Source organism: Scleropages formosus, chromosome 15, assembly GCF_900964775.1.
Source record: "Scleropages formosus chromosome 15, fSclFor1.1, whole genome shotgun sequence".
Lineage (NCBI taxonomy): Eukaryota > Metazoa > Chordata > Actinopteri > Osteoglossiformes > Osteoglossidae > Scleropages > Scleropages formosus.
The window spans coordinates 10,029,400-10,041,791 of NC_041820.1; the positions used below are offsets into that span (position 1 = coordinate 10,029,400).

The 12,392-nt window shown below is 43.6% G+C and overlaps 1 protein-coding gene across 1 annotated transcript in view; it reads left to right on the forward strand.

The window, feature by feature from the left end:
• Window positions 1–223: 223 nt before the first annotated feature.
• prox1a (prospero homeobox 1a) overlaps window positions 224–12,392 on the forward strand; it is a 33,542-nt gene continuing 21,373 nt past the window's right edge. The window contains exons 1-3 of the mRNA XM_029258675.1: window positions 224–791; window positions 4,032–5,835; window positions 10,764–10,871. Coding sequence (XP_029114508.1) covers window positions 4,099–5,835; window positions 10,764–10,871 — 1,845 coding nt within the window. The 5' untranslated portion in view covers window positions 224–791; window positions 4,032–4,098. The remainder of the gene's footprint in view (window positions 792–4,031; window positions 5,836–10,763; window positions 10,872–12,392) is intronic.

The window sequence follows — 12,392 nt, forward strand, 5'->3', positions numbered from 1 at the left end:
AAAGATTAGATGAGGCATTATTAACATCAGCACGCACGTTAACGGTTAAGTGTGTATTATTGCACAGCTACGGGAAAAAAAAAAAAAAAAAAGTGAAATTAATTGGAAATGTGCGCGAACTGGATGCCGAGCTGAGTGAACTAACTAGTGAAGAAAAAAAAATGTTTAAAAGCGCGTGAACGTTGAAAACCCGACTTCTTACACGCCCCCCCCCTCTCCCCCCGTCTACACCGGCCTTGCTGGATTCTGGGGAGGTGTGTGTGAAAAGCGCAAGGCAGCCTGAGCCCCGGCTCCCCCTGTGTCAGTGTGGTTGTGAGCCCTGGTCTCCCGGTCTCCTCGTGTCCCGGTCTCCAGCTCCGCGAAGTTTGGGCTGTTTTGTATTCCTCCAGATCCTACGGGAAGCCTCTTATTGGTAGGTCCCGCACGTTACATCACCGCCATGGTGACGCGCCGTCTTCCTCCTTCCTTCATCCGCGTCTTAAAGTGCATCTTTTGTCGGGCGGGGATGAGAGAGAGAGAGAGACTCTCTCACACACAGGCTCCCTTTCGCCTGCAGCTCGGACAGGGAGACACGACTGCGATCCAGGGGAAAGGAGGAAAAAAAAGCACGCAGCTGAGCCGCGCGACGAGAGCCCCTCTCTCTTCATCATCTTCATCTCCTTTTTTTTTTTTTTTTACTCATCACTCCTGCATCGCATTGAACATTTAGAACAGTCATCGTCGGGAGAACGGCCCTCTCTGTCCTCCTCTCATTTGCGAAAGAAGGAGCTCAGTTTCCTCTCATCTCTGGAGTAAGTAACCTTGTCCTCGGTGCGCTCTCACTTTATTGTTTCTCTTTCTCGGACGAGGAAAGAACAGTTTGATCAGTTTCCCTTCGATGGGAGGGGGGTTCGAATCACATATTATATTTTACCGCCTATCGGCTATCCCACTCAAATAAATTGCCTGTATTTTTTCATCCTCTAAGATTTTTTTTTTGTATCTACATTTATAAATAATCAAAAAGTGGTTCGCAAACATTTCTGTTTCTTCTGGAGGGGTTTGGTTCTCTTTCTGCGATTCGGAAGTAAGTGCGGTACATTTCAGTCTTTTTCAACATTTTGCCAAACTTTGCGCACACTGCCAGGGCAGGGTCTCTGCGGCGCAGCGGTGCGTTCGGTCCCGGCGTCTCCTCCTGTCGTCTTTTTTGATGATGTCCATGTGTACTATTAACTCATGTGCTGCGATCTTTCTCATCTCTCACCCTCGCGCTGATTGTTGATTTGCCTCTTTGGTTGCGTGCGCACTCTTTGCTGGATGTGCGCTCTTCTGCGCCGTGCGCCGCGTGCGCTCGTTTTGCTCGTCGCGAGATGCGGCCGCGACCCTCCTGTCCCCGTGTGTCCGGTGCTCGTGCGTGTTACTCCTGAAAGTTTTACCCCGCTGTTCCTCTGCTGGGTCTTTCTGTCCTCTGCGTCTGCGGAAAGGCGGCCAACCCGATGTGTGCGTGTGCCACTTTGGACCGGGATGCATTATAAGCTAAAACAGTAGTGTCCCACTCCTGCTGCCTGTAGTACCCTTGATCACGGTACTTACTCTGGATTGATACAGTAAAGAATATCCTGCTGTATAAATGGGTAAACCATTGTAAGGTTTAATGTCTATTATTAAACCTTATAAATAAGGTCCCTTAGGGAAAAGGCTGTAGGTCCCTTAGGGAAAAGTCTGGAGACAAAATAAGGGTTAAATATAAAATAGTCATTCGTGCAAGACCAGTGAGTCATAGTGCACATTTATGGATTTATTTAAGTATTTTATCAACAAGATGAGGATGGAGAAAATCCAAAGTTGGTTTTAACTGAAGCTGTGGGCGCTTAGGGCACGAACAGTCACCGAGTCTTTTTTTCTTTCTTTCTTTTTTCTTTTTTGTGCTGCTGAAGATCCTTTCTTTAACTTGTAACTGTGATGAGCATTGCAAAGACTCGATTTTGGTGGTCAGATTGAGACTTCTCCCTTCTTGGTTAAGGTTGGCAGGAGAAGCTCACGCTGAGACGCACTAACCAGTGTTATAAGGTGTTCCAATTCAAGTGCGCATGGCTGACGAGCGGACAGGTGCGCTTCCCAAAATACATGTAGTGATCACTTTAGACTGTAGGGTCTTTTTTTAAACTAAATAGCAAATATAGCAAATGGAATTGTCTGTCTAACAAAAAAGACAGACAATTCCATTTTTTTGTTTTTGTTTTACTCCTTCTCTACAAGTCATTGTGTTTAAGGCGACAATGAACGCAATACAATGAAGATTTCTTTAAACCGTTGCATATATTGTAATTTTAACTCTTGTCTGTAGTTCCTACCCAAGTCCTCCTTACTATTAGCCAACTTTATAAAGAAAATACATGTGCTTTATGGCTTATATGAAATATTCCACATTCAGCTAACTTGCAATTGCTCACTTAAGATGTGACTCACTTTGACATAAGTTCTGTACATTCAGAAAAACAGTGGTACTTTTTCTCATGTTATTTCTTGAAGTTACACTTTCAGCTTGATCAGGTGTCATGCCTGTTCTGTGGATGCCGTTTCTTGCTAAGTGTGTTGCTTTTGTGAAATGGGCAAATAATTCAAGTTGTGGTGTAGTTTCAGAGTTTGTTAATTATTTGTTTATTTAGGTAATGAATAAGTTTTTGGTGCTTTGGTACCCATGATATATGACACAGATGCACATTAAATAATATATATGAACTTTACTAAACAATGATATTCATATACGATCATTACAGCCTGTACTAAACATTTGTTTAAGGTATTAGTTTTACATACTGTATACTTTTCTGATAATACTGTATAAAATGTAGTTAATATGTATGCTACAAATGTACAATTTAAGACAAAGTAATGTGATTGCAGGACATTTAAAAACAGAGTGAACGTCGCTGTAATCAAAACACTTGCCTGTGTCGTAAATGAATGTTGATTTCAGATGCCTATTTTTGGCTTTATCTAACTTCTACTTTGGATTTACAACTGGAAGTAATTCATCTTTAGGCGATAATGTGTTTCACATATTCTGGTTGAACCTGCGTTTGCACAATTATTACTGTAGAAGCACTACTGACCTTGTCCAGGATGTCAAAATTAATTTGAATGATTAAAATATTAAATTAGGCCTTTTGCATGTCATGGTTTTTCCATTACACATGGCAGTATATGGAAAGATTTACGCAGGGGAACCAGAATCCAGTGTAACATCCTTCTAAAGTGTGTTTAAACCTTAGAGTCCCTTTTGGAAAACTGTGTTATTATTACCCTCCTTAATACTGTAAAAGTTGGTTTCTGTCAGATGAAAAAGGAGAAAAATTTAATTCTGTAAAAATGTAAGCAATTATAACTACCACTTACTTTACAGCCCAGTTGTACGTAAAAACACATACTTCCTTCCCTGTACACATTTCAGGGTCTTTGGTATCTTGGAAATAGAGTGGTTCAGTTGACAATATCATATATTTACTGAGTTGCACAGGGTGATATTTTTAAACATCTATTTTCAAACAAATGTTCTGTAGTAACAGACTTTTCTGCAATACAGGAACTGGAATGGAACAATATTGTGTCATATAGCTTACAGTGTTTCTCATTGTGATACTATTTTATGTTCACTAAATCTGGACAAAGTCTAACAATAGGTGGAATAATTAATTAATTTCAATTTGTAATATATGAAGTCAACCTATTATTTCAGGAGTGATTCTGGTGTCATCTGGTCTTGTCCTGCAAACCTTGCCTAAATATTGGAAAGATTTTTAAAAATTCTCCTTTGGTTTACACTGCTGTCTGTCACTAGAACATTTTAGACATTTTTACAACAAAAGGATGCTTGCAGTTGGTAAAACTAAATGTAAAGTAAATGCAATTTTAATCAGTCTGATTGTAATGAAAATGTGCGACAAGACCTAGATGTGCGCTGTGTGGTTTATGTTTGACTCAGGATTGGGGTCATCAAACATGGCGAAATTGTAAAGAAAATTAATCAGTGCTTTTGTTCTTTTGGCCAGGGTCCTGGGGTTCCAGAGCTGTGCCCAGCTGCTAGGCCTTTGAAGATGGCACAATAACAGTCCAGTGATGCCTGACCATGACAGCGTAGCCCTCTTAAACAGACAAACCAAGAGAAGAAGAGTTGACATTGGAGTGAAAAGGACTGCAGGGACAGCATCGGTAGCCTTTGCCCGAGCGAGAGCCTCTGTATTCAGTGCCATGAATTCCCACAGTGCCGAGCAGGACGTGGAGTGTTCGGTGGTGCAGCATGCGGACGGGGAAAAGTCCAATGTGCTGCGCAAGCTGCTGAAGAGGGCCAACTCGTACGAAGATGCCATGATGCCCTTCCCCGGTGCCACCATCATCTCCCAGCTGCTGAAGAACAACATGACCAAAAATGGCAGCAATGAGGCCACCTTCCAGGGCAGCGCCCTCTCCAGCACAGGGTCCGAAATCCACCAGGAGGACGCCTGCAGCAACTCGTCCCGGGAGAGTCCGCAAGACTGTCTGTCCCCGTTCAGCAGGCCCACTATGAGCCAGTTCGATATCGATCGACTCAGTGACGAGCACCTGAGGGCCAAACGTGCCCGGGTGGAGAACATAATTCGTGGTATGAGCCACTCACCCAGTGTTACCATGCGGACCGGCGAGCATGACAGGGAGGGTCCACCGCAGCCGCCCAGCAGCCCCCGAGAGAGCTACCGGGAGAACAAGCGGAAGCAGAAACTGCCCCAGCAGCAGCAGCAGAGCTTCCAGCAGCTGGTCTCAGCGCGCAAGGAGCAGAAGCACGAGGAGCGGCGTCAGCTGAAGCTGCAGCTGGAGGACATGCAGAAGCAGCTGCGGCAGCTGCAGGAGAAGTTCTACCAGATCTATGACAGCACCGACTCGGAGAATGATGAGGACGGGAACGTGTCAGAGGACAGCCTGCGCTCAGATGGCATGGACCAGCGCGCGCACGACTCGGCGGCTGACCGCTCCGACAACGAGATGTCCGACCTGGACCCCAGCCACTTCCTGGACCGAGCACGCGCCCTGATCCGGGAGCAGGCAGTCATGACGGAGGGGGACAAGCCCAAACGTGATGGTCCCCGGGGAAAGGGACAGGGGCCACCCTCCATGCATGAAGAGGGCAAGCAGCTCGCAGAGACTCTTAAGCAAGAGCTGAACACGGCCATGTCCCAAGTGGTGGACACAGTGGTGAAAGTCTTCTCTAAACCCCCACGCCCAGTTCCTCAGGTCTTCCCGCCACTCCAGATGCCTCAGGACCGGTTCCCAGTCAATGGCGAAAACCCCAACTTCCACACGGCCAACCAGCGGTTGCAGTGTTTTGGCGACGTCATCATTCCCAATCCCCTGGACAGCTTCGGCAACATGCAGGTCCCCAGCACCAATGACCAGACGGAAGCTCTGCCCCTGGTGGTCCGAAAGAACTCCTCGGACCAGTCGTCTTCTCTGCCCACCCCCGGCGGGCACCATCACCCCTCCCTGCATCCCTCCCCTTTGTCTGCCACCATGGGGTTTAGCCCTCCATCTTTCCGGCATCCCTTCCCCCTTCCACTTATGGGTTACCCTTTTCAGAACCCCTTGAGCACCTCCTCGGGGGCGTACCCGGGCAAAGACAGGGCCTCGCCGGAGTCTCTAGACCTGTCCAGGGAGACGACCAGCCTCAGGACCAAGATGTCATCAAATCACCTGAACCACCATCGCTCCTGTTCACCGACACACCCAGGAAGCACCACAGAAGGCCTGTCCTTGTCCTTGATCAAATCCGAATGTGGGGACCTTCAGGACATATCTGACATCTCTCCATATTCAGGAAGTACAATATCCTTTCTGTTAAAAAAAAAAAAAAAAAAAAAAAAAAAACATTATCTGTTTTAATTTTACTTGTCCTTGTCTATTCAGTGCTCTTTTACGTTATGTTGATTACGTGCTTTTAATCTGCTTATACTTACCTCCCTCAGACCTCTCCTGTGTGCACTGTGATGATGTATTCATAGAAATGTTTGCAGGTGTAGAAGTGCTGCACATATCAGTTTGCGGTGTTCAACACGGTGACCGTATTGCTTTATACAGCGCTAATTACGATCCTTGTCGAACACTCCTGAGTCGCACAAGATGTCTTACAGCAAAGAAAGCACTTAATTTCAATTAATCTCCATTAAATGGTTTGCGTTTTAACCCGCGCGTTCTCCCCGCTGTGTGAAAGATTAAAACGGGGTGCCCAATCGAAGGCTTTTTAAGAGCGGACTTCAGGGAATGGCGCCGAAAGGCCTTTCCAGCGCGGTGATACCTCCTCCCTCCTTTTCTGTTCTCACCGTCACTGGAGCCTTCACAATAAAACCCCCTTTCATCACCGTGCCCATAATACTTTGTACATAAATGCTCAAAGCAAATCATATTTCAAAGCCAGGAAGTAAAATAACAAGTGGCCTTCTCAGCGGAGAGGTCTTGAAAAACTTGCATTTGAAGAAAGGGGACGAGGGAAAAAGTCTTTATCTGCGGATCTTTTCGATTGCGGCGATCCGTCTTTGGTCGCACGTAAAAAGCGTACCGTCACAGAGATCTGACGGGGCGTCTGAAATGGCGGAATTATTTTGAGTACTAATTTTAAGCAATTTACTGTCGTTCATCGCGGTTGGTGCAGCTGGTGTAAAAGAAAAGGGTGGATTTTGCTTCACTGCCAGATCACTCCAGGGTAAATGAAGACTGCCACAAATGTGGAGCTTTTATTTGTTTATTTATTTTAATCCAGCATTGCAGATATTTCCAATAAGTCCCATATAGCGTAACACCTGTCTTCAGCCATGCAGCAGTAGATTTTTGTATATTTTATTATGATGTGAACCATTTAGAATACTTTTTTTGTTGATATTTTGTTGACAGTGGGAAGCACTTGTGGCAATGCTTGTCGTTGCTTGGCACCCAGTTTTTCTTTTTTTTTTTGTCTTCTTTCCTTTGAAGCCGGAGTTAACAGGTGTTTGCAGGTAACTGTTCATCTGCAGCGTATAGTGGGGCATAAGGGGCATAAGCTGTTTACCTATTGCTCACTTCCTGAGTCTTGTTTCTTTGCCTTTTCCACTCAGTGATGCACATACACAACAATGAATCCGGCTGTAAGATGCAGATTAGCGTTTCGGCCTCACATCGATGACGTTGATCAAATTAGTGAGTGCGCTTTTTTCTCAAATTTTTGTTGAGCCTCAAAAGAACAGCCCTTGTCTTTCCAGTCTGGAAAGGAAAGTGTTAACCTCACATAGGTTTTTCTTTTTTTAAAATGACGATAATCTGCACCTGTATTGTTTACACTCGGGGCCACCGAGAGCAACGTCTCGATGTTTGCAAATGAAGGTGTTTAATCAAATATTAAGTTTTATTCAAATGGCTGAAGAAACAGACGGCCAATTGTCTTTGTCCGTGTGCCGAATGATCTTCCTTGTCACGCGGCTCCTTTGCATCTCAAGAAAAATAGCCTTGTTCAGTCCCCCCAGACGATTTGCATACAGAGAGCTAGCACACAGCTCCAGCACTGTGGTCTACCCCAAGACATGGGAGCAGGTGAAGGCACTTTGCATTTCCAGTAGATCCGAGGCAAGGCTTGTCTCACATAAATATGAAGGGAGTGCCCCCTCCCCCCTCCGTTTGGGAGTGCGGGGTAGGAGGAGGGTTCACTGAGCTTTTGTGATCTGCAAGGAAGAGGGGCAAAAAAGTTCAGCAGAACTTGGTGAAAGACTGAGGACTCGGGTTCAGGCTTTCAGGTGTCTTTCTAGCCTGAACTATCACAAGCCTTCTTTTTGTGTGGCTAAACATAATTTTCTGCAATTCTGGTCTTAACGCAATGATCGGGAAATGTTTCAGTTTTTCCATCCACAGCCCCGTGCATTTTTTTCTGTTTTTTTTTTTTTTTTGTTCTCAGACATGTCGGTGTTTCCCTGTTCTTCTGAACGGTACTTAAGGTTCAGCTGCAGGGTCCTGTTCCTCTAATCTTTTATGTTCCCGAGCAGATGTTCAACATTAATTTATGGATATATCATCCTTCTGTTTTTTTTCCTTCCCCTTCCTTACACCTGGCAGGCGGCTCAAGTTTCAGCAGTTATTGTCTCCCTTACATGACACATGCTGAATTCATCGGGCTTCGGAGCTGAATGTCATGATGGAGAGCTCTGCTTCCACATCCTTTGCTCCACTGTTTATGCATCCTTCCCTTCTGTTGCTCTTACCCAACTTCTACTCATCTTTCCTCAAGCCTTTTCATAATAATTTTGTAATATATTTTGTCTTCACTGGCTGAGAGACATCATTGAGGTTGTTTTTGCAATGGCTGTTTGTTGACCAGATCTGATTAGTAATGGATTTCTGCACATATGTATGGATCCTAGAAACAGTTTCAGTAGATCTTTCTCGTGAAGCCGGCTGTGCTAATAGGACTTTTAAATATTGTAATTGGTATATACAGCTAAAAAATCAATATGATGGCAAGGTAAATATTAAGAAAGGATTAAACACCATAACCAATGTGGACACGAATGCAGTAAATGGTCCTGCATACAAATGAAATTAAAGGAAAGTCAAAAAAAAGTTTTCAAAATGACTCCAAACATACATTTACTGAAAGTTTTATTTTTATTTAGTTTTTTTTTTTTTTTTTTTTTAGAAAATCTGAGGACAATTTTCATTTACAGTAATTTAGGACTGAGAAATAGTACAGAAAATTCCTCCTGAGTCTTTGTGGGATGTTAGTGGATTTTTTTCATATTTTAAGACAGATTTGTGTATGCTGCAAAAGCAATTTGTTTTAAGTGTTGTATTTAGAGAAAAGGCTATCAGAAATGAAGATGAGCAGGTTTATCGTGGGGGTGGGTGAGTGATGGGGGGGGTGCACAAGGACGTTTAATAGGACTGCTGTGAATTTCTGTGAAATGACGACAATGGCTGCCCGCTAAGCTTTTAAAGAGATTTGCTATTTAATTGAGATCACTAATACAAAATGTTTTCAGATCCTGCACTGTAATTTGAAAAGAGCATCTCAATATAATTAATTTTATTAAGAAGCTCACTACGAGATATACCAGTTCCTCACCTGCTCCTGCACCGCAACTCTCAATGTTCTGTCTCTGTTTAGTGGAAACAAAACATCAGGAAAAGAATGACTCATCTTCAGGTTTTTTTTTCCATTTTTTTTGTGAACACATATTTTTTGTTTTTTCTTTCTTTCTTTCTTTCTTTCTTTCTTTCTTTCTTCGTTTTTGTGCTTTCAAAGTCCCCTCTGGTCAGAGGAGGACACCTTGCCTTCCCTACTCCCCCACCCCCCACCACCCCCAGTTCAGTGCTGTTATTTCACGTTCAAGTTATGACAGATGGCAGCAGGAGAGAGTAATGCTCTTTTAGTCCTGCCTATCAGCCTAATGGAGGTCACCACGGGCCCATTCAAACTCCCCTGTTTTGGCACAAGGAGCACGTCAATCTGGAGTTATCATCTATGCAATCATTAAGCTTCCGCAAAACACAAAGAGCGCGTTCAATCAAGTCGCTTCAGTTTTCGTGGAAGAAGATAATTATTTTTCCTCCTCTCCCCTGCTAGGGATATTGACCTGGAGCAATAGGAGAAGGCAAAATGCATTTTAATTAATTTTGATTTCTTTAGCTAAATGCCTGCCTTGTAGTGAAATATCAAATTAGCGCAAGGCAGAGACTGTGAAGGGCTACTGTTGTTGATCAGTCTGTTTTAAATCTTGTCATTACATGTAAAATTCGAAAAATTCCAGTTATTTGCCCAGGCAGCGTTGCTCTGAAATAGCAAAATAAATTTCTTCCGCACAACTATGTACAGTTTCCAGTCAGTAATACTACTAATATAAGTGCATTATAGTGAATATTTCAAAACGCGATTTCAAGAGGATACATATAGTACAGGATGAGCTCATTCATAGCAGCATTGAAGGGGGCAGCTGGTGACATAGTGGTTTTGGTCTCGTACAGTATCCTCAAACAAGGTACTTACCCTGAATAGCTATAGTAAGAGTTACCCAGCTGTATTGTATGGCAAAATAATTCTAGTCAAGACAGTATACAACTCTAACATTGTACACTGCTATTCATTGAGCATGAGACAAATTTAATAAATTTAAACAGAGGTTCTTGCTTTTGGCTTTTTTGTTGGATCTCAGTAATATTGGTCCCTTGTGGAAGACACATCCTTACTGACCTTGTGAGGGAAACCCTGATCCCCCCCAACACACGTGCATCTTTATGTCTTCTAAACGATAAAGCCGTTAATTTGCAGGGAAAATGGCGTGGCCAGGCTGCGACACAGATGTGGCCAAAGCCACTCTGGCTGGCAGGGGTACGGCCTTGCCAGGAGGCTGGGGGCATAATTGGAATGGCTGGATCTTTCCAGTTAGTCCCCTCTTCCCCCTGAGTTGCCCCCAGTGCCCTCCCCTTCCCAGTGTTTGCTTTCACAGAGCCACTCCTAGGGAACGTTCTTAACAAAAACTGAAAAACTACACACTTTTGTGCACCGGATCATTGAAACGTTGTACGTTGTAAAGTTTTCGCTGTTAGAAAATGGACGGGGGGCATTGTTTTTATGTGTGTTGCAGGAGTTGCTTACGTTTTTCATATACATAAATTATAACTAAATTGGGAAATTATCATTTGTTTATGTCCTGTTTTTAGTTCCTCTCCAGTGCAACTGGATTATAATGTGCGCTGTTTGTAAGTCGTCTTTTCTTCCTTAACCCCAGTCATCCCAAATTCAGGAAGGCCTGTCTCCGAATCACTTGAAAAAGGCCAAGCTGATGTTCTTCTACACAAGATACCCGAGCTCCAACATGCTGAAAATGTTCTTCTCCGATGTCAAGGTGAGCCCTTGCACCTGTGCTGGTTGTTTATTCATATTTGGAGTAGCATCACTGCATTTGGCTGGCTGGGAGCAAAATTGGCCGTTGGTCACTATTTCCTTGTTAGGGTGACTCCCCTTATTCTTCAAGCACTTGCAGCAGTTTTTGTCTGAACTCTGAAAAGGAACTGGTGAAGTTGAAACTAGTTTTCCCATTGCTGGTGAGAGACAATTTTATTGTGAAAAATAAAACTACTCTCAGAGCACAGATTTACCCTATTATAGAGTGGGGGGAGGTAGGGTCAGACAAACAAGATGAAACACAACAACACGTACAAAACAATGGAGCTGATTGTTTCTTATTTACAGCTTAATTTGTTGTTGATGCAGCATATAGTGGGGCATAAGGGGCATAAATAATGTGACAGATTCAGGACACATTATTCAAATGAGGAGATGAAGGTTCTCATTCCCAGCTGCCCCCTCCCATATCGCCATAACGACACCATCTCCCTCTTACTCCTGCCATGACCGGTCACCATGGTGACAGTAACCTGGTACTGTGTTATACAGCATTTTTATCAGGACAATATCAGGTTAGTAATTTTAAAGCAAAGTACCTAGTAAATTCAGTATAAATATTGTCTTAATTTTCACGTTTTTTAAATGAATTTTGAGATTTTTCTCTCTATGTGAAAAGTGGTCTGGTCCATGTTCGGTCATTCCTTCTAAGATTTTGACAAATAAAACTATGACAACAAGTTTTGATATGAAAATCCAAAATCCGATGATTTATTGTCATGTTGATTTTAAGCGTTGCTTCAAAACACGTAAAATGGTCATATTATTATTACGGTGTCGAGGTAACTCTCATTTACAAAACAATGGAAACCAAGTTCCTCTAGGATCAGATACTTTGCTTGAATGGGAATTGTGCATAAATTATGAACTAATTGCAGTTGGATTAAGAACCATGGGAATTTCTTTTCCAAGACGTTTGCAGCAATGCACCACCAACTGGATCTTAATGCATAATTGGTGTGGAAAATGGGTTAAGCCATCAGCTGTTGAACATAGGCTGCTCTTTAAATGAAGCGAATGCGGAAAAGCTTTGCCGCTCGGTAGGGACAAATTTCAATTCACTGCAAGAGGAAACAATATATAGTTAAAGCGTAATTTTGGAGGAACTGTGTCGTCGAGCCAGGGATTGGATCGTTGGGAGTTCTCTTAGAAACGACTTTGTGGGCCTTGCTGTTAGGCTGTCGTGCTTTTTGCGGGGACCTCTGTGGTTTAACGTCGGCCGCTGGAGCGGAGGACAATGGCCGACGTGCTCCCTCTGGCCAGTTCCAACGCTTGCAAATGCAGCCCAGTGCTCAATGCGGTCAGGTGTTTTCTTTTTTTTTCTTCTTTCTTTTCTTTCTTTCCTTTTTCTGCTGACGCGAAGCACGGCATGGCGAGGCGGTAAAAGCTGAGTTTTTATTTGCGTTCCGGCGGCGAGCGGGATGTTTTCAAGCGCCAATTGTGTGGAGTCAGCCAGTAGTCA